The sequence below is a fragment of the Sturnus vulgaris genome, chromosome 17 (genome assembly GCF_052056855.1).
Source record: "Sturnus vulgaris isolate bStuVul1 chromosome 17, bStuVul1.hap1, whole genome shotgun sequence".
NCBI lineage: Eukaryota > Metazoa > Chordata > Aves > Passeriformes > Sturnidae > Sturnus > Sturnus vulgaris.
Genome location: NC_142259.1, coordinates 1,226,139 through 1,248,444, shown reverse-complemented (window position 1 = coordinate 1,248,444; position 22,306 = coordinate 1,226,139). Strand labels below are relative to the sequence as shown.

Below are 22,306 nucleotides of genomic sequence, written 5' to 3'. Positions count from 1 at the left end.
TGCCCCCAGGGCCCCTGCTGCCCCATCCCATCCTGCAGCAGGCACTGCTGGCTCCATGCTCTCTCTCCATCCCTGCAGGCAGTGCCGTGCCAGGGCTGACACAGAAGTGGGCTGTGACTGCCCAGTGACTGCCATGGCACCTTGCAATGACACCTCCACTCCATCTCCAGCAGGAGCCTCATCTGCACCAGTGAGCCAGAAGTGTCCCTGTGGCTGGTCCTCATCCCTGTTTGTACCTCTGGGATCTTACAGGGCCATGAAAAGCCAGCTGCCTGGAGGGTGGCCCCTCCTTACACCCCGAATTCCCCACTGGAATAAATACATCTGGTATTTATGAGCAAAAGGCTGGAGGGAGCAAAATCCATCCCCTGCCCATCGTGCCTGTGCCAGGGAAGGGACCTGTGTGCCAGAGCCAAGCTGGGAACATCAAACCCCCAACGTCCACTGCCCAGGAGCCAGTGGGAAGCTGGGAAGATCCAGGAGCTCTTGGCAGGTGGGTGAGTGTGGCCTGGGCTCCCCAAATACAGCAGTTCCTGTCTGTGACCAATACCCAGATGAGCATGGCTTGCAGCCCTCAGGGAGCAATGGGGAGCTCTCAGCATCCCCCCATCTCCCACCCACCCCTTGGCTCTTGGAGCAGGAAATCTCTGATGGAAGAAGCAGGAGGTTCCAGGGCTCCCTCTGCACCAGTGCTGCTGCCCCAGAGCCCCCGTGGCTGCATAGCCAGTATCTGACAGGAAGGGTTTCTGCATGGCACCATGAATGATGCTCACCTAACTGCTCCCAGACTCCCACAAGTTGTCAGGAGCAGCTCTGGATGCTCTGGATGGCTGGAACAGAGCTTGGGATCACAGGACACATCCTGAACAAGGAGACCCCTAGGGAAGAGGAGTCTGGAGGGGGCAGCACCCCTACTCACCCCCCCCACCCCAACCTGAGCCCCCAAAATATTCAGCAGGAGTTCCTTGGTGCTCCTGGCTCTCCCACCATCCCTGACCCCTCCCGCTCCCCTCCCCTTGCACACCATTAAAATAAATTGATAAAATAAACCTAATTTGGACTGTAATTCTATTTTCTCAACCTGAAAGGCAGATTCTTCCAGTCGATCAGCAGTAAGTCCCTACAGACTCCTGCTGCTGGGGAAGACAGAGCTGTCGCTGCACTAATGAGTGAATTAGCTAATGAAAACAGTATTTAAAATAATCACAATATTTCTTTATTTGCATGTAAAGATGACATAATAAAAGATAATTAGCAGCATGTGAAATAGTTCTACTACTCAATTTTCTCAGTTTAGCTAATTAATTATCTTAGTAAAATGCATCATTATGGCTAATTTTAGAAAATCCAGCAGCTGCAAGGTCAGAGTGGGAACAATTTCAATTTGTAATTGGAAGAAACATTAAAGTGAGTCAGATAATCTTTTATTAGATAATAATAATAATAATGAATCACACAGGCACATATATTAAGTACTTTAAGAGGCAGAAAATGCACTGAATCATTTAATAATGTCATCAAATGAGCTTTTTAGGGGTTGCTGTGGGAGCAGGAGGGCACTGGGCCCTCAGACCTGCCGGGAGGAACATGTAGCCCAGTGCTGGCTGGGGGATGCCTCTGTAGGGATGGACCATGGAGGGTCTGCCCTGGGCCCCCCTGGCTCTCCCTGCCCTCAGCCTGTGCCAGCAGCACCTCAGGGCCCGGGCAGGAGGGTCCCAGCCAGGGGAGTCCCAGCAGAGCACCCTTGCCCTGGACTGGGTGCTAGGACTGGGCAGAGACCCCCATGGCTCACCGGGGTCTGCAGGGTGGCTGGGGGAGGCTGAGGGACCCCTGGCAGAAGGGCACAGACAGCAGCTCCTGGTGGAATCCCCCAGGGTGGCCTGCACTGGGGAATTCAAACCTCAGAGGGGGGACAGGGCTGAGACATGATGGAAGGGAGCCCAGGACCACTGTGACACTGACCACCAGCCCCACATGTTGGCCCCACACCCCCGTCCCTCCTGGGACACCCCTGCTCTGCATGGGCTCTGCCCTGGTGAGAGGAGGCTTTGCCAGCCCTGGGGAAACAGGCTGCTTTTGGGGGTAAAAGTGGGGGTGCCAATGGCTGTGGATCTTCCTGTTCCACTGGGACCAACTCGGGACAGCCAGCAATGGACTGGCCCATCTCTGCTTTTCCAGTAGCACCTTTGTAAGGATCCCTGGTGTGAGCCCAGAGCTGCAGTGTGTCACCCTTCTCGTCACACTCTGCTAAGATGCCAGGCACAGCTGGGTCCTGTGTGTAGGGCGGTTGCTTTTGGTACAGTAGAAACAGAATAAATCTATTGTTTATTAATGTTAATTATAATCTATAAAAATAAATATAAAAAAGAAGAAAATCTCATTGCTCTTACAGGAAGAAGAAAACAGGTTTAAACCTCACCTGCACCCAGGTGAACCTCCACCCAATTCCCATGGCTGCTGCTGTGCCCTGGGTGCTGCCCACAGCTTCCAGAGGGCTGCCTGCTCGGCATGAGGGGGATCCCCAAAGCAACATGAAAAGCCAAAAGCCAAGGCTGAGGCCCCTGGGATGCTCCTGGTTGCCACAGCAACATACTGCCTCCTCCATGTGATGTTGTCTACAGAGATGACCTGACTCACACCCTGGGATGCACAGTGGCCCCCAGATCCCTGGGGTACACAGCCAGTGTGGCCATGGGGCAGCCCAGTGTCACCAGCGACATCCCAGCAGCACTGATGTGGGCCAGGGACACTGGGGGCACTGACATGGTCCAGGAACACACCCTGCCAGCACTCATCACTGCAGCAAGTGTGCTGGGGGATGGCAGCAGCCATGGCTCAGCCCAGTTTCACCTTCAGCCACTTCCTCACTCCTGAGAGACATTTGTTCAAGGCAGGCAGCCAAACATTTTCTCAGTTTAAAGCAATAACTAAATTACATTTCACTCTGGACAATTATCTGTACTGCAATTTGGCTTCAGTTGTGGTCAAAACCAGCCACGCTACAATGAGAACAGTGTTGGTGTGCCGTGTTTCTGACTCCTCTGGAAGTTTATAGGAATAGCAGATGAAAATGGAGGGCACGGGGGAGGAGTCATCTCCTCTACAATCCTGTGGCAAGCCTGCCACCACCTCCTCTGCTTGACAGGGGGTGCTGCCAGCTGATGTGTGCCCCATGGAGCAGCTCCCCTTCATTAACAACAAATTAGAAGTTAATTCTCATTTCTGGCTGTGGCAGAGGGCACAGGCCTGACTGCTTCACACTGCAGCCACTCCTGCCTCATCCCAGGATTTATTATTCCTGTTCTTGCTCAATCACCTGGTGGTGCCCGGTCACTCCACTCACATGGAATAGAGCACCTGTGAGGCATGGGGAACCTTCCAGAAACCAAGGAGCTGCTCCCAGCTGGGTCATCCTGCCCTGAGGACCTGGAGGCCACTGAAGCTGCCTTTTAGTTCCTCGCAGGTTGTTCCCCGCCGTTCCAAGACTTGGCTAATGGATACCCACTTCCAATCCAAAGTCGTAGGTGAGATTTCCAGCCTCCCAAACTGCTGAGAGTATTGATCCCTTTGGAGCAGGAAAGAAGAAAGCATCAGGCTCCAAACCAGCACCAGAATGCCCTTCTGGCCCCTGGCCCTGCACTTTGAGACTGCAGAGGAAGATATTCAACTGTTTACCACTCATGTTTGTGATTCTTCAGAGATCAATGTGGGATCTGCCCTAACCTTCCCTGAAGAATTGTGGTGAGGAGCTTGGGTGGATAGTACCAGCTGACATTACTGAAGATGAAGCCAGCAGGAAAACAGATGTTCACATATCCCAGCTTCAGGTTTCTGGACCAGTCACTCCAGTGCTTTTGTTCCAGTCCTCAGGTGAGGAAGCTTGGGCAAAGCACCAGAGCTGCTGCAAAGGTGAAATCCCAGGGACAGCACAGGGCCCCTACCAGAGAAGCAGCCCCTGCACTGCAGTAAGCACAGACACACACAGGTCCTGCAGCCCCGACAACTCCTCCCTTCCTTAAGGAGCTCAGACATCTGTGAGGATGGCACTGAAAACCCTCTCTAGCCCAGTCCAGTTTCCCAGGGCTCTCTGGCTGTATCACCCTCATGGGACACAGGGCCCCACTGCTGCCCAGCTCCTCTCCAAATCCAAAGCTGTGGAATCCTATCCTTTCTCCCCTCTCTGCCCATCCAGCAGAGCCCTCACCCTCCCAGGACTCTGTACCTGAAGCATTCAGCTTCTCCCTGTCCTGGGTGGGTGCCCAGAGTGGTTGCACCACTGGGGACCCACAGCTAAGATGGGAAGCAGCACATGGAGAGATGGGAGAACACTGGCATTGCAGGAGCATTAAGCTCCCTTCAAAAGCCAGTCTTTCATGTTTTCACTCCCCAGACTATTGAGATACAACATGATTTCCTTACCTATGAGCCTCACTGGTCCCAGAGCTACTGAGGTGAAGAGGGTGTGCAATTCTGCTGCCTCTGTCTGCTGTTGTCCTGGGAAACATCTCCATTGGAGAATTTCTACCAAGGTTTTGGAAAATACTAAAAATTGACCAGTGCAAAGTTACTAGATAAGAATCTTTAAAATTTATTGGACTAATTGTGTTACATTCAATATTTGATGTGTTTCTCCTGGACAAAGAATTGGCATAAATACAAACAAGCCTTTCTGTGCCTTCCCTAAACAAATAAGAGATAAAGTACTAGAGACAACAGAACATACTTCACATCTTCATATTTACATTTTACCTTTACTTTACAACTTAGTGCCAGGAATATTTACAGAAAAATACAATAAGAACAGAACGTTCATGTCTTGGCAACATAGAGGAATTCATACAAATTGTCTATGATTGAAGCACATGATATCTGGCGTCCTCACTTCTAATTGCTCCTGCTAAATCCATGGGGAAAAGGACTGTGTTTGCCTTCAAAGGTATCACTCAATTACACAATCACAAAAATGCATCACATTTGTCTCTGAGGCTGAAATTTAGTTCTCTCCTCTTCCTGGGCACACAGAGCCTTGTGAAAAGAAACATTATGACCTATGGAGAACCCAGCAGGTACAGCACAGGGGCAGCCAGGCCCTGCACACTTGCACCCATTTCCACAGGCACTGTCCTCCCCCTCTCCTGCTTGCTGTAAGGTTCTAATGCCTTTCTAGAAGTACCTTTAAAAGAACAGCTTTTCCTTTAAAAGTCTCTATTAAGGTACCAAAATGCAATTTCAACACTGTGTTTAACGATGTGACAGTTATCACCTCCTGCTGTTGAAACAGAATTATGAACCCAAACTGAAAGATCTGATGAAAAGGAAGAGTCTCAGTTTAATTACTGTGGAACACTTGCAGGTTGGGGGGTGTCAGTGCTCATCCCCTCTGACGGACAGGGATGCTGACCCAAGCCACTCAAGCATCAAGTCAGAAATTTTATGCAGCAGTTTGTGGTATTAAAAAAATCTGGATTCTTGGCTAACTCTTGTAATCACCATGGAAATAAACCTCATTTGCTCTGACCCTTCAGGGGAAAAGCTCTCAAGGTAGTACCCTGGACTAGCTAAAGCCAGCAGAGAGGAGATGGATACAATTCCCAGACTGGTGGGGTGCATTTTGTTATGAAGCTTGAGACCTCCATAGGAAGGAGGGACAGTGCTTGCAGGCACCTTGCACTGGCCCAGTCTGCCCAGGGTGCCCACAGCTGTGACCAGCACCCAAGCCATGAGGGATGGCAGCATAGTTCTGCATCACAACATTTTTATAACGAATTGTTACTTTCCTGAAGGCTCATCTTTCCAGAGAGGCAATCACCTACAGCCAGGTCACAGCATGTGTTACCTGCTCACGAGCTGGTTCTATAACTCAACTGACACATGTTCTAAACATCCATCTCCTGACATTGGGAGAGGTCACAATATGCCCAAGTTCTCTTCTTGCCAGACTCCTGCCAAATCCTATGGCCCTCATAGCTGTTACTGCTCCCATGGGTGGCTTTAGGTGAACATGGAAATAGACCCAAAACAACGCTTCAGCCAAGCACAGGTCTTTCTAAAGAAAGTATATCTTCAGGCAGTCCAATTGCTTATCCCTGCCATAAACAACTCAGGGTTTGCCCCAACACCCATCTCTGCATTTGTGACTGCTCCTTCCTGCCTGACAGCAGCACCTGGTACAGCTGTGCTGCATCTGCCAGGACTGTGGAACACTCAGCCATGGTAGGGGGGGTTGCTGTTACACTATCAGTGTGCCGACACAGGGAGTGCTCAGGATATTTATTGGTTACACATGCATTGCTCATGCCTTTTAAACCAGTGGGCTCAAGTGTTTTTGGTCCAAGAGGTACATACAGCGTGGGTAAATTTAGCATCTGTGCATTCAATTGCTCCTGGCAAGAGTTTGGCAGAGGAATGAGGCTGTCCAAGTTCCCTGCACAGTTTGGCCAATGCACCCAAATGCTGCCCTGGAGCTCCTCCTGCCATGTGCCACCAGCCAGCACACAGGTATGGGCCAGCCAGCACACATCCTGCTAGAGGAGTTTTCTTGGGGTGGTTTAATTTTTTCAGTTTTTATCCATCTGGATCAAATTCCAAGAGCTCCTGAATCGAGAAGTCAGTGCACTTGTTCCCTGCAACAAGCACACATTACCTCAGTTGACCACCTCAAAATCCTTTCACATGTATTTTTAGGGGCCTGTGTTTCCATTAACTCTTTGTGAAAAACCACATGGAAAGCCAAGAGCAAGGTCTGTCCTTTGCAGATAAGTTGTCATGAAACAATTAAGACTGCTTCAGGTCAGAACTGTTGCAGAAAATAACTCTGAAATATCAAAATTCAATGCCTGACAGGTATTATTGTAATGCACAGCACAGCTTATTAAAACCACCTTGGAAAGAATATAAAGAGCTCCCCAAATCCCTGTTCACTCATCCTCTTCCAGCACCCAGTGCTGGAAGGATCAGGATCCCTGCTGCTGTCAGGCTGCACCTCTCCAGGAGTGTCAGCCACAATTCAGTGCTGCAAGAGCAGCTGAGATGTGCCAGGAGCCAGAGGTGCTCCCAGGGCCCACCACACTACTGGGATCCCAATACCACACTTGTAGCTGTAAACACCTTTTCCCAGCACATCCTTTGAGTCCTGAAAACATCAAAGCCACAGGCTGAAAATGAAAACTCCTGACCTAGGTGGAAGGGAAATGCTGCTGCTGAATGTGTGAACATACAGGAGATTCAAAACAATGTGAAGCTGTAACTCCAAAGGGGCTTTCTTGGCATTGAAATTAATGGGGAAAAGAAGAATTAGTGAATTTTCTTTTTGAGATGTTTAGTCTGTTTAACAGGAGCTTCTGAAGAGTGTTGTAGAAGCTGCAAAAACTGCTCACGCTATAAATAACATGGAGGAGGCAGCCCCAAAATCTCAGCTTTCAATCCAATGCAAGGAAAGCAAGTGATGTTTATGCTTTTTATGGAAATGGTAAGTAGGTGATACCGATGCTTCAAAATAAATTAAATAGTTGCATTAAAAAAAAAATTAAAAATAACAATCAAGCTACTGAAATTAAATGGGACATTTTGCAACAGACTTGAAAGCCATAACCTCGCTTTTATATAACCAAAAGCTCTTATCCAATAATTAACTCCTTTTGGAAAGTCAGATAATTTCAAGTGGTGGTGGTTGTCTCGATGCAGATGGACTGGCTTGGAGCCCTGGAGGGAGTGGTCACACACACATCTGGGCTTTGGATTTCAGAGCCTGCTCTTTCCAAGCAATCTTCCTCATCTTGCTTCTGGTACACAGATGGGTTATACCCAGTGAAGGATCTTCTGTTGAACACTGAAGGGGGACTGAAAATGTCTTTGAAGTTCTTACAGGAAAAGTTACTGCTCTGGGACAGACTCCTCCAAGGAAAGATCCTGCTCCCTTGCCCTTGGACACATGAGTGCTACAAGGTGTCTAATGACAGGTTTGTTTGTATTCTTATTTCCATCTTCATATGCAGAGATGGCTTTACTTTGATTGTTTTCCCCTCAGAGCAAGACAGTTCCTAATTAGTCTGGAAAGGATGACTGGGTGAAGAGATGATTTTGCTAGCATCCAGGAAGACTGGAATTTAGTAATCTTCTGAGGGTAGGTGAATCAAGTCAGTATCCCAACTGCAATGTTTCGGATTCATTTCTCATTCCTCCCACATGGTATCTGCTGACTTGTGCTAGAACATGATTTCCTGAATTCCAGAGGGCTGAGAAGATCTGTTGTTGTTATTTAACTGCTTTCATTAGTGTAGCCACCAAGCTCTGATCTAATTGTCCTGGAAATAACCTAAGGGTTGCAGTTCTTGAGCCCAACCTCCTGGAAAAGTGAGGTATAAAACTCTGGCTCCAGCTGCCTGTTCCGGTATTTATTGACAATATCTGCTATTTTCTGTTTTCGGCGCACGTGGGGGGGATTGTATGAATCACTTTCCAGCCTCTTCCTCCGACAAATATTTATTACTGTCTGTCTCACTAAAAAACCTGAAAAAGAAACAATATTTGAATCAAGCTTAAATTCAGCCCTACACCCCTTTGCCAGCTTCTCAGCCAAAACCAATTTTGGGTTCTGATCCATCTAAACCCAGGGGAGATGCTCAACACCACCAAGTCAAGAACTTTTCTCCATGAACAGTTGATAACAGACAGCCATGGTCCCCAAGCTTGTAAAAGACCTTCACTGTAAAGAATGAAGAAAGGGACTCGCTCAGTGGTACCCTAAACTGGCTGCAGAAGGAGCATTCTCTGCTTTGCCAGAGCCAAGCAACTGCCTGGAACAGCAGCCTCCAGACAGGAGGGCAAAACCCAGGGCAGCCCATACAAGAATCACACATTACCACAGCCCCAGCTATGCCACACATCTGGACCTCAGGTGGGCCCTGGGGTCATACAACATGAATTCAAGAGAAGCCCTGAGAATGAAAAAAAATACCTGTCAGTACCTTTTTCCAGTAGGAATTGCAGAACCTTCCCCTTGGAAAGGAGATGAGCAAAGACTTGATGGGTTGTGGCTGCAAACAAATTTCTCTTTTCCTCACGGCCCTGCCACTTTTGTCACCCCTCTGCTACTCACACTGCTGGATGCAGATGGAAGAGGAGGTGGGGAATGGAAGTAGTGGCACTCAAAAGCTGGCAGCTAACTTTCTCTTATTTTATTCTGAAAGGAAATTTCTATGCCTGTAAGGAAGCAAGTATCCCTTACCCCTCTGCTGTTTCACAAGCTCCTTCATAAAGACAGAAACATTTAGAGGACCTCACTGCACACAAACTACACCTCCTGAACTTAGAGATGAGAAAAAATTCACTATATTAATAGTTCTGATGCAGCAGAAAAACAGCCCAACACTAGGAAAATATACCTGATAGTTTTTCAGTAAAAGCCACTCATCAGCTGAATTCATAAATGTTATTTAAGGACCCAGGTCTGGCTTCAATTTGCCAATCACTGAATTAAGCATACGAACCCTAGAACCTGAGTCACCTCCAACAGCAGCTTTATGGTTATACACAGGTATCCTAATGTTCATCACTTCATTTTACTCTGTCCTGTGTACTACTTCCCCTGGGTGGGATTTTCCAGTTACTGAAGCTAAATAGCACCAATACCAGGACAGGTCCATGAATCCATCCAGGAAAAGAGAAAAAGGCAGAGGGCACATATGGAACCTGTTAACACATGCTTGCACTGTATTTTTATTGAACAATTAAGAAAATTCTCAGTTGCTGTGGCTTTAATCCCTGTCTAGCTTCTAAACCAGAAGGAACACAGAGCATGCCAGCAAAGTAACAAATTTCATAGCTCCCTCTGGGGCACCTCAGCTCTCTGTGCTAAACACCAGAGTAACATCTTGGATGTCTCCTATTTAAACAGGCCCTGTTCCTAGCTCCAAGATTTCTTCTGCTATCCTGGCAGCCAAGTGCTGCCCACCTGCTCCCTCTGCTGTTCCTGCTTCCACTGCTGCTGCAAAGAGCACAATTTGCATTTGTTCAGCATTGCCTAACACTTCTTCCAAAGAAAGATTCCAGACCATGTACTTTGCAGATATATTATTATTTTTTTAAAAAATAAAATAAAACCATGGACATTGCTAAAACCTTTTAACTTACCAAGAGCTCTCCTACTGACTATCATTCCATCCACCAGTGGGATAACCATGTTGAATTTCCCAGTTGCTCCTTGTAGCTTTATCCTGAATAATCCAGTGTTTAAAGGATGGATGAAGATCACAGGAACTTCCTTCTCAGGAATGGTAGCTCTTAAGGGAAAAAAACCCACTGTTGAATCAGTTTGAAAGCACTGTTTCAATTAATCTACAGACGAAAATGACCCCTTTAAGTGTTAAAAGAAAGTTTTAAAATGCCTCATGGCTAAGGCAGCAGGATCCTCGGGCATGCTCTGGACTCTCAGAAGAGCTCTGTCAGTTGTGCTGTGCCTATGATGTCTGTCCCCACATGACTGGAGAGGCCTGCAGCCAGGGTACAAGCGTGTATGCAGCACTAAGCACCTCACAAGGGAGCCAGTCAGGAGGGAGGCTCATCACAGACCCAGATAAAACTGCACATTTTATGTTCTTTAATTTATATTTTATCTGCAGTGATATGAAAAGCTCTTTCACTTTTTCAACCAAAAAATAGTCCACTGAGAAACCAATGAAAAGTAATGAAAATAAGAGTGGTCTTACCTCAGGGAAGTGCTACTATTGGCTGTGGTTTCCACACCAGTGCTAGTCTCAGATACCAGATCAGGGAGGGGGAAATTTTCTGTAAGAACAGGATGCACCAAAGTTTACGTAATATAGTTCTGGATTTGTTTTTCTTGTGTATAAGGAAAGATTATTTATCATCAGTCAAAACCACACAGTCTTCAAGCGTTTATAGCACTAGTGCTCTTGCACAGCTAGTGTCTTTGTTTGGCTGCCAGTTTCAGCATTCATGGAGGGTACACACACCTCAGCCTTCTGCACTCAACAGATGAGGTCCCAAACCTCATTCTCTCAACCCAAAGGTCAAAAACTCTAGAGAACCATGAAAGCAGGAAGGAGATAAACTATTTAAACCACGAAAAGAGCCTTCAAATTATTATTCACTTCATCTTCACCCATCCACAAGTGATCAGCCTCCAGAATACTGCTAGGAGCATTGAACAATGCCAACCACTCACACCTACAGTTCCCTTGAGCCCTGATCCCACAAATATGATATCTTTCCTCAAATCCAGGCTCTGTGGATCTCCACTATAACCTACAATCCCTGCTCCCATGCACTTGGTAACAAAGACCAGATAATGAAGGTGAATGAGGAAAAAAGTAAGAACTTGAACCCCTTAAGGGGATCTGGCACTTCCCAGCACCTTGTTCAGGGATTAAGAGATGTTGAGTTACTCACAGAAGTACAGTTCAGGCAGCAGGACAGTACTTCCAGAAGGAGTCTAAGGCCCAAACCCAGATGTTGCCTTCAGAGCTGGGATGCTAAGGGTACACAGCAGCTGGAGCAAGCAGAGGGAGAGCACGGCAAGCCATGGACACACTCGGAGATGGAGCAAGAGGGAGGAAAGGCAGCTGGCACTGGGGGGATAACCTTGACTACAAAGTGACAGTTTTTCACTGTCCAGACCCAAAGATGTACCAGAAGCATAAGGCAAAAGCCAAGAACATAAGGAGCAGATGGCAGAGCCTCTGGGCTAGGAGTCACTTCCAAGAGCTGCCCTTCCCTCCATCCAACTGCCAGGCTTACTGAGGCTCAAAAACTCATTTCTTCAGCTTCAGGCCCAAAACTCTGGGTGATTCCTATGGCTGCTGAAAGAAACAGTCAAGCAGAAGCATGCCTATGTAGCACAGCTGTTGCTCCAGCAATAAAGGGGCTTTAGCTGCCACCCAAGAAGGAAGTGGGTCAGGGACATCAACTTGGAACACACTCCAGGCCAATGTCTGGACAAAGAAATTATGATGCAGAACTTGCTGCCTGCCTTCTGAGCTCAGTAAGGTTTTGAGGGACATGCTGTGGAGAAGGTGGTCTTCCTGAGAATATGTATCTACACTTAATAGGAAGCTTCCTCTTGATTGCTGCTCCCATTCCCTTGGTTGCTTTACTCTGGAAGGAGCTAAAGCCTTAATTAAGGTCCACCCTTACTGCCAGACTGGGAACCAGGATTAGAAATCAAAGACAGAATAAAGCAGCAGTTCCTGGCCACTCTTGCAGATACTGCTGGGCTAGGCCAGTGCACAGACTCTGAGGCCAGGCCTTGCTTGGAACCACCACACAAGAAGCTCCTGGGGACAAAGAATTCCTCAACACTGTTCACCATGGCCATGCCATGGCTGTAACAGGATAAGCAAGGCTGTGTCTCTCCCAGAGCAGCAGTAGCCTGAGGCAGAGAGGAAACACCAAACTAAGAAACATAGTTGCATGAGGAGCAGGAGCTTTCCTGAGCAGCACAGTAGAAAGAGACCACGGAGCAGGCAACCTGAGTGCAGAACAAAGGAGCCCTCCCCTGAGGAGGGAACATGGAATCCCAGTGGTGCCATCACACCAAGAAGGATGATGATCCCTCCAGCACACAAACAGCAGGTGTCAGAAGCCATTATTTTAAAGGAAGAAAACCAGATCCACTCCTAGGAGACAAGAGTCGAGGAGAACTCAAAAACAGAGGAACACACCTGGCTTGGGTGCTGAGCTGAAGAAGGCTCATGACAGCATTTCACAGGTACTGCCAGCACTAAAGGAAACTTCAGACCTACATATGCCACTGATTCACGCACACCCTATGGATCACAACTCAACTATTGAAGAACTGATTCAGAATCTTAGCATTGTTACAGGTATTAATAAGGACTTATTTTGATTGTGAGGATGGTGAGGCCCTGGCCCAGGCTGCCCAGGGAAGCTGTGCCTGCCCCATCCCTGGAAGTGTTCAGGCTGGATGGGCTCGGAACAACCTGATTTAGTGGAAGGTGTCCCTGCACATGGAAGGGGGTTGGGACTAGATAAGCTTTAAGGTCCCCTCCAACTTAGTCTGTGGTTCCATGATCTAGGATTGCATTAAAAAAGGAACAGAGTTTTTCCTCTGGTTCCTGTCTTGTTTTGACTTCAGTGAACAATTAGGACTTGTACATACCTATATCATCATAACGTTCCACCCAGACCACATAGACTTTGGTTTCAGGTCCCATTGGTGGAATGGTTCGACCCTGAGGCATCCTCTTGGATCTGGAAGTAGGACTGAGCTGTTTTGAACATAAGGGAAGAGTAGCATTTGCAAACGTCATGAGTCCAATAATGCAGCCAGTAAGTATTTTCCAGCTGCTCCTCAGTCATTCATGTCTCAGCCAGGTACAACCTTTGCCAACTACTGAGCAGGAGCAGCTGTGCTGGAACTACTCACTGCAATCTGGGTCGCCAACCTCCATGTATTCAAAACCAACTAGTATATACATATATTCAATACTGAATCAGTTAAAAGTTTCTTTAATGTTTCTAAAGACTTTAAATTAGTAACTAAATATACATTTGGAAGTGAATTCTAAACAAGTAATCAGCAGTGATAAGTCTTTCACTTACAGGTACAACAGTTCATGGTTTTCTGCTTTGTTAGTGTACAAAAGCAACTTCTGGTACTTCAGACACAACTGACACACTGTTTTAAAGTGGGTAGGTAGGAAAAGTGTTCATGTCTATCCATCCTCAATTTCCAAGCATGGATTTGAGGCTGAATTACTCTGTAAATACTGCATATACTTTTTGCTGCACTTCAACATTTCAGTACTACCACTTAGCATGTCCAAGTTTTATATTTAAGTAATGTAATCTTCCTATCTCCTACTGTAGATGCAAAGCAGATATCAGAGATTATGGCAAGGAACAAGTAGCTCTACACACCAGGAAACCAAATAATATACTATCAAAAATCCTAAGCATTACCAGCATGCTTCTTGAAAGAAAAAAAATAAGCACCATTTTTCAATGCAGGTTTTGCCTTACCCGCTGGGAGGGATTAAGATTGTCTGTATGATTGGGGAAGAGTTCAAGTGTCAGAGGCTGCTGCTTCAATATTCCTGGCAGCAAATCCATGTTGGAGTCACTTTCCTGGTCAGAGACACTGCTTTCCAGTGAATCAGCTGTAAGCCAGAAGAAAAAGAGAGGGGTTTTGTCTATTCTTCCATCAAAAGACTTAAACTGTGATCATATGTAAGATTTTGATACTAAAAAAATGTTGTAAGGCTTTTGAAACTAGACATGCATAGATGTATGGTCAAGTCAATACAGTCCTCATAAGCAGGAAGATGAGTTAGGAGACAACTGCCAGTTACTCCAGAAGCAGAGTGGCAATAAAGCCTCCCCATGGACTTACATGCATCCCAGCAATTTCCTATAGAATACAGTCTCCTTCCTCCTATGGCTACACCATATTTTATTCCTGGCAACTTTTAGCATGCCAAAGATGCCATGAAAGCTGTTGCTTCTCTGCTTAGCAGGGGTACAAACACTCCTTAATGTGCTGCAGGAGCCTATCACTGACAGGAAAGGAAAAAAATAACATAGGCACCACAAGTTGATGGCAAACCCCATGTCCAAGCAAAAGCACTTTGGCAACAGCAAAACTGCTGTGCATGCCTGGACATCTACTGAGGCTCAGACTGAGAAAGGCACAGAATAGGTGCAACATCAGGAAGGAGTCTAAGGACTAGAATGTTGCAATTTAAACGTCCACACCTTTCTGACAAGAATCTTGCTAAACACACTACTTAGTTTATTTAGGTTTTGCTTCTGAAGAAGTTCTCAAACAAAAACAATGTTGATTTCATTCTTGTATAGAGCATGGACAGAGAGATCTTACTCAGTGATTCCACTGGTGATGGGACAACAAAGGCAATTTCTGTCAGGGCATCTGCATAATACAGCACCTTCTTCTGCCCATTGAAGATACTTGCCCCAACATCTTCTGAGATAATCAGATCATCTGAAATGGATGGAAAAGGAATGTTTAGCCAGAAGGAAGCTCTGCTTCTTTACACGCTGCTTCAGAAATCACCTTCCAATACAAGGTGCAATCAATGAGAAGAAATCATGCAAATCTCATTTTAAAATGAAAGGAGTCAAATCTCATGGCTAACAACCCTTCTCAGACAAATGTTTTTATTATCTTGAAGGAAAAGGCATTTTGGATTGGGAGTGGCTTCATTTTGAACACATTTCCAATGTACTGTATTCTTTGTTTCCAAGTACTCTAGTAAGCACATCTGCCACAAGAATACATCTACTATCTATTTCTGAGCATTCTGTCTAGCAACACCATTTAGTTAGTCATTCTATTTCTGAAGGATTCTAACATTTATCACTTCAGTCTGATACTATTCTAGAAATCAAGCCAGTTTCTACAGGCTCTCTTTGGTCTTTTGTCTGTCAAGTAGAGGTAGAAAAAGATCTGTCTCCAGTCAATGCAAGAAAGCTCCTCATTCTCAGTCCCCACTGATTCCCTTACCACAACTGGCCAACAGAGGCCTTCAGAGTAGAGAAAGAGCTTCCCTCCCCACTTTTCCTTCCCCATGTCACCTCCAGAAAGACTAGAAAGAACTTTATTTTAAAGTATTTCTCTGATCTAGTTTATAGAAGGGCTCCTGGGGTAGCTGCCTCAGCAAAGCCACCGGAGCAGTGAAATTCGGCATACGGACAGAGAAGTGGCCAGAGGCATGTTGAAGACTCCAAGCTATTCTTCAGCATCAGGAGAAGGGTCCCACATGTCCAATGCACAGGCTCCCAAGGAGCAGTACCACAACTTGAACCCATCTCTTTAGCAATTTTTTTGATTTTGGGGTTGCTGCAGGGAAACATTCCCATGAAATTATTTTAACCACAACTCACTGGAAGCTATTTTAGACTCACTGAATCATTTAGGTTGGAGATCATTGAGTCCAACTGCTAAGGCAGCACTGCCCAACTCACCACTTACCATATTCCCAAGTCCCACATTTGCACAGCTTTTAAATCCCTCCAGAGATGGTGACTCCACCCCTGTCCTGGGCAGCCTGTGCTAGTGCCTGACCCCTTCCACAAAGAAATTTTCTATCCAACATAAGCCTGCACTGGGCTGTTTCCTCTGATCCTGTCACTCATTACCTGGGATACTGACCCTGACCTGGCTGCTATGCTTTTCAGGGAGTTGTAGAGAGTGAGAAGGTCTCTCTTGAGCTCCCTTTTCTCCAGGCTGAGCCCTCTCAGCTCCCTCAGCTGCTCCTCATCAGACTTGTGCTCCAGCCCATTCACCAACAGAACCAGATTACAAGTAGCCTGCCTTTCCTCTATTCTATTTCTGAATGCTTTTTCTGTTTCCTTCTTCCTTAAGCTGGTTGAATTAGTTCAGCTGTTTAGTGATCTGTGTTTTCATTCAAATGGTCAAAAAAATTCGAGTTGAAAAGTCCACATCAAACCAGGTCCCTTGCTAACTCAGGAACCTGCCTTCTGCAGTTGTTCTGCAGCCACTGCAAAGGCAGGTCAGAGGGCACTGCCTCTGAGAAACACAGCCTGACCCTGTCCTTAAAGCAAAATTAAATCCAGACCTGGCCGTTTTGTAATCCAGCCTGACGTGCTCAGAGAAAGCAATGTTTCTGTACTCTAACCTCTCCCCAACACTTCCAGCCTTCTGTGGTTTGTACTTTTATTCCATAACTTAAGGGAGAAGCCTCCAGCTGGCTGAAGATACAGGTGAAGGGCACTCCCAAGACAGTGAATGGACAGCAGAGCAAGTGCTGCTTAAGCACGTGCAGCTCTAACAGTGTCACACCTGATGCCAACATCAGGTCAAGGATGCTGAACAAGCTGCATCAGCCTTACCAGTGCCTTTGGGTGGCCCACCAGAGGCTGTGGCTCTGGATCACCCAGAACACATCTGGGCCTTGGAGAAGTGACACTGAAACCAGCCCAGACACTACCAATTCCCAGGGAATCTGATCAAGTTGTCCAAGGGAGAAGCTAACCCAACCCTGTCTTGGGATAGTAGCTGACATTCCTGAGGATCATGCTGGGTGACAGAATGGGGAGAGGGTGGTCTATGACAAGCTCAGGAGAAGAGTTCTGCTAGTGGAAAGCAGCAATGAAGCAAGACAGAGAGCCATGTGTGGGTTCCAATACCTCTAGCACAGTAAACAGCAGCATGAGTCAATACTTCATTTTAATCTACTTACAGAATACTTAAAAAAACCCAAAAACAACCCCACACAGTATTTGAAGCCTATTTGCCAATACACAGAACAATCTGCAATGATTTCACCTGAATACGGGTTTGGGATAATATACTGAAGACTCATCAAATCTTAAAAATATAGCTCAGAGGTATTTTTTTTGCTGAGGCTACTTCCTCTCAACAACATACAGACATTAGTTTTGCTCATTCTGACTTGAAGCTTAATTTAATATTCACACCTTTCTTTCTAGCAAACATTTATCAAAAAAAAAGAGAAAAAAGTGCCAGTGTTCAGATAGGTACACAGGAGCAAGAAAATTGTCTTCTAAAGGTGGCTAAACATTTGAATTTACTACAAAAGACGTTTACTATGTCTTACCTTGTTCAGGTCCCTCTTCATCACTGCAGCTATTGATTGACCAGCTTGTTGAGACGTGACCAGTCCACCCAGGGTGCTTCCCAACGTCAACAGACCAGCCAAGAGACAGCAAGAACTCCAGGAAGTGGGGCTGAACAATTCTGGAAGACTCCATGTTCTTCAGGATCTGAAAACACCAGTAGCATCATGTTGGTACAGAAGCGGGAAACAAGTATCTTCCTCCCCAGCCTTTTAATTAAATTTTTTGTCACCAACATGGTTTTGCCCAAATATAGGTACAGAACAAGCCTGGAACCCCAGAATTTCTACATGAACATTACTCCCTGCTCCTCAGCATCCTCCTAGCCTGCTTGGCCTTGTCCTAGTCAATCAAACTGACTTTCTGCCAGAATTTTCAAAGCCTGTAAAACAGTGAATTCAATGCTGAAAACGGCAATTTTGAGACCCAAGCACTCATCAGAAAAACTACAGAGTACTCAGTGTGGAACCTGCATTTCCACCAAAGCTAACACAAGGATTTTCTAGGTAGTTTTCACTATTAGACTGAGCTAAAATTTGAAGAGAGGTATTTTCCTCACTACTCACCTGTACACAATATAGAGCAATTTAAAGGGCATGCCTCATAGCACATTAAATTATGAAACAGATTTTCAAAAACCATTTTCAGCAGCATTGAGTGTGCACTTGAATCAAACATCACACGGTACTGTTTGTGTTAAATTTTAATTCTACTTCTGACAGAGTTCTGGGATGTTTCCACATGTTAAGGCAATTTTTACTATTATGACCAAGTGGGAGTTGAGCCCTTCACCAAGCAGTACACAAGGACGTGTATTTAGGTACCAGAACCATTGGTGTTGGTGGAATAAACAATCTATTCATCCTTTCTGGGCCATGCAGGAATTTGGTTTGTGGCAGAGGCATCAATCATTCTGGCTTGAGCAGCAGCAGAACACTGGGACATAGGCCCCAAGAAAGCAGAAATTGCAGGGACGACTGCTGGAAGAAAAGCTTCCAGGCTGGAGGCTTTGTCCAGCCATATAGTCCTGACACTCCATCCTAATGCTTCATACAGTGCTCAGCAGTGACTGGACACACTGCATTGAAATATTATCAATCCTCATTACTGAGCACACTGAGACCATAACTGTGCTTCAGAACAAGTCAGGGCAAGTGTGGGTTGGAAAACATAAGAGCCCCATAAGAGCATATAAACATGCTGCTAGCTCAGCAAGCACATGTCTCAGCTCAAAGGCAAACCTAGCATATCTTGTTTCATAGCTGACTTTCCAGGTGAAAAGACTGCACTGGCTACTCTGAATGACAGTGTGAACACTCACAGACAGATGACCCTGGTTTCAAGATCTGTCCCACACCAAAGCAGAAGGTGCTGCAGTGTTCTGTGCATTCACAGTCACACAGGTTGGCACAATGATTTATTAAGGAAACCACACTTCTACTCTTTACTACAGAGTTATGAATGGAATGAGAAGGTACTGGAGAAACATCCTTTCCTAATGAGCCCATTAACCCTCTTAGCAAGTTTCTAGGTCACAAACAAGTCACAACTTAGATTTGCACAAATCAACCTGAATAACCTAACCGCCTTTGAATCTAAATATTATAGCATAAAGACTTACAATGCCATCATACTTCCTTACTCACAGAAAGTTTTCCATTCCTTTAACATGTGTTTAACATTAGAATGAAACCAAACTACCTTGACATTGCTCATTGCTGGAACAAACTGCAACCTTCCCTGCAAGCTGAGCCAACAAAGCTGAAATGCCTTTCTGATCTGAATCTTTCAACTCTACAAATAAGGACAATAAGGACAGAACAGATTATAAAAATACTATTAATATTTTAATATACATCTTATCTATATTTAAAAAATACATTAAATTTGTTACAATAATCCTGAGCGTGAGCACTGTATTTCAACCTACAGATGAAGAAAGCATGCAGCGACTTGTAGCTCGCACGGGTTCTGACATTCCACTCTAATCACCAGCAGTGAGGCTTTACTCACTCGGAAATTACTAGAAACAAGGTAATACAGACTAGTTGGCACTCTACACTTTTACTTACCTCCTGGCTAGTTTTCTGACCTGCCTTCATGTAGAAAATGAAAACAGTATCAAAAGGACGACAAGGTAACAAATCCAAGTAGCCAAGGTCATCAAAAAACCCAGGAAGAGCAGAGTCAAGTGCAATCAGATGAGGAGGTAGACGACTGTTAGTAGGTTCCTGTCCAATAGACAGAGTTCAACAGCTTAAAAAACTCATCTTTCTTAATTGAGAGGTCTTTATAGCTTCAACAGCAATCCGTTAAAACATAAAAAGACAATTTCCCTTCTCTAAGAGCAAAATTATACAGGGATTTCTGATGTGATATAATCTTGTCAGTGCAAATGAGTAACAGCAAGCATAACAGGTTGACAATTCATTGCATTCCATTCTCATTAAATAAAAGTGGTACTTTGCCAGTGAGAGACAATGTTTTGCTCAAGAAGAGCACACAACAAAAACAGCAAATGCTTTCAGAATATCACAGCTATGCATACAGTTGCATATGCAGTTCCAGATTAACTTAAATACCAGTAATATCTAGTATATTGAGCACTTTCAGACATCATTTTTGCAAATGCTCTATAGTCTACTTTTCCTGACAGTTTTCTGGAAGGAAAAGATAAGAGGCAGAATTTCAAATTAATAATATGGATCACCTCTAAAAATAATTATTTTAATTTTAAAAAGAAACCTCTACATCTATTATGCACCAAGTTTTTATGTATGATTAAACCACCTCAGCACAACCACCTCTGAAGCAAAACTTCTATGGCAGTCATATTTCAGAGAGTCTTTAAGTACCACCCTAAAACCTAACTCATGTTGTGGAATGATTTTAAGCATGAACATTTGAGTATGATGGCTTACGCACCCACTGAAAACAAAGATACAGACACCTATTCAGAGCATGTTCAATTTGAGACCCAGCCTTTCACAATCCTGCTCTTAGTCCTGGAGTATTGCAATCTATCACTTGATTTGATGATTGCAGCTGAACAGACCATCACATAAATGATCTTCCACTAACAAAGCTGATTTTTCCACTTTAGTCAAGCCAGACCACATGGGAACTGGACAACACCAAGAGGTATCAGGTCACCTTCAATGCCTCTAACGAGAGGAACCCGAAGTGAGAGAGGAACAGACGTGCTGTCTGGAACTCCTGTGCCGGTGGCGGGGGCTTACACTCCGTGATGGGATCAGGAAAGCTCTTCTTTCGCCACTCCTCTTCACTTCTCTGATCGATGGAAGTCTCAAAGACAATCTGCTGAGCCATGCCATTCCTCAGCTTCTCATGGCGCTCCTCGAGCTGGAAAACATTGTGTGAACTGCTGATGTCACCAAAATCAAAGATCCACTACAAAAACAGTTCCATCACTTAGGAAAGCTCTACAGCAGCAGCTGCAGTCCACATGAGAATGTTAATAAAACACTTTCAAAAAGACCTTGCAACATTGCAAAGTGAGCACTTTAACACCCTGATGGCATAAGAGACCTCTGCGAATATCCAGCATCAGCTATGGCTTCTCCTATTCAAGAGAACAGAAACTAAAACAAATTAGATCCTGTGACACTTGGAAATATTTGAGACATGCACTCTCTTCTTCCCTCAGAAAGGTCCCAAAAAAGACACTTCCATTTCCCCAGAAGAAGCAACAAAGTGCAAGTAATTGCTTCCTACAATAACAGGATATTAGGATCAGTAATAAAACATGTTGAGCAATGTCTCCTAAATAACACATCCAAAGCATTGGCATCTTCCTGGAGAAGTGCATAGATTTAACTTATTTGCAGAGGCTGTTATTCCATTAATATGAAATTGGAAAAGCCAAAGATTAAAACTATTTACAGTAAGACGTAAGTGCATGACTCACTAACAGAAAAAAAACCCAAGAACAAAATCAAGTCAGAGACAGTTACTTACTTCCTGATTCACGATTTCATGTAAATCAGGAATGCTTAAGTCAGCTTTCACAAATGGAATCTTGTCCACTTCTTCAGGAAAAGGGCGGTGTTTCACACTGTGTTTCAACCCAACATCATTTTTAGGAGCTGGTCGAGGTTCTGGTACAAATGTCTGACAAATAAAAGGTTGTTTTTACATTCAAGGTATTGCATCACTAGACAATATTGCAATAGATGAAAAACATTTCCTCTCCCCTCCCAACCAGAACTACACTAATCTATTAGTGAGCAGCACCATTAAAATACATTCAGTACTCTAAACTAATAGACTTGCATTAAAAATGTGACCATAAATTTTAAGACGATACAGTGGCCCATTTTGAAATCTATGAACCCTGCTAAACATGCAACTGTAAACAGTTGCAAATAACCAAAAAACGGCAAGCTTACATGGCACATTTTATTTTCAGTCCATTCTAGCTGTATTCAGAGAAAGATGGCAAGTATTTGAGAAACTCCATTTCAACCCTCCTGACTGTGATGATCACAACAAGCCAAGGCCTCAAAGAGAGCAGCAATGCCGTGGGACAGGAGATGCACTGCCAGAATAGCCAAAAGACTTGAATCATGGGTCATGATGCAATTTTGACATTGCTACTACTCCTGTTTGATACTGTCATTACATAATTCCAACCTTCAAGTTACCAAGGAAAGCAACAAATCATCTAGGTGCAGGTTTAGAGGTGCAC

General features: G+C 45.0%; 1 protein-coding gene across 5 annotated transcripts in view; it reads right to left on the bottom strand.

Moving 5' to 3' along the window:
- Positions 1-4,564: 4,564 nt before the first annotated feature.
- Positions 4,565-22,306, bottom strand: part of RALGAPB (Ral GTPase activating protein non-catalytic subunit beta) — a 62,849-nt gene continuing 45,107 nt past the window's right edge. For all 5 annotated transcript variants that reach the window (XM_088174996.1, XM_088174997.1, XM_014886238.2 and 2 more), the window contains 10 exons: positions 21,577-21,729; positions 20,752-20,961; positions 19,671-19,829; positions 17,580-17,745; positions 14,858-14,980; positions 14,002-14,138; positions 13,139-13,247; positions 10,707-10,785; positions 10,132-10,280; positions 4,565-8,508 (listed from right to left, as the gene is read on the bottom strand). In XM_088174996.1, coding sequence (XP_088031122.1) covers positions 8,315-8,508; positions 10,132-10,280; positions 10,707-10,785; positions 13,139-13,247; positions 14,002-14,138; positions 14,858-14,980; positions 17,580-17,745; positions 19,671-19,829; positions 20,752-20,961; positions 21,577-21,729 — 1,479 coding nt within the window. In that variant the 3' untranslated portion in view covers positions 4,565-8,314. The remainder of the gene's footprint in view (positions 8,509-10,131; positions 10,281-10,706; positions 10,786-13,138; positions 13,248-14,001; positions 14,139-14,857; positions 14,981-17,579; positions 17,746-19,670; positions 19,830-20,751; positions 20,962-21,576; positions 21,730-22,306) is intronic.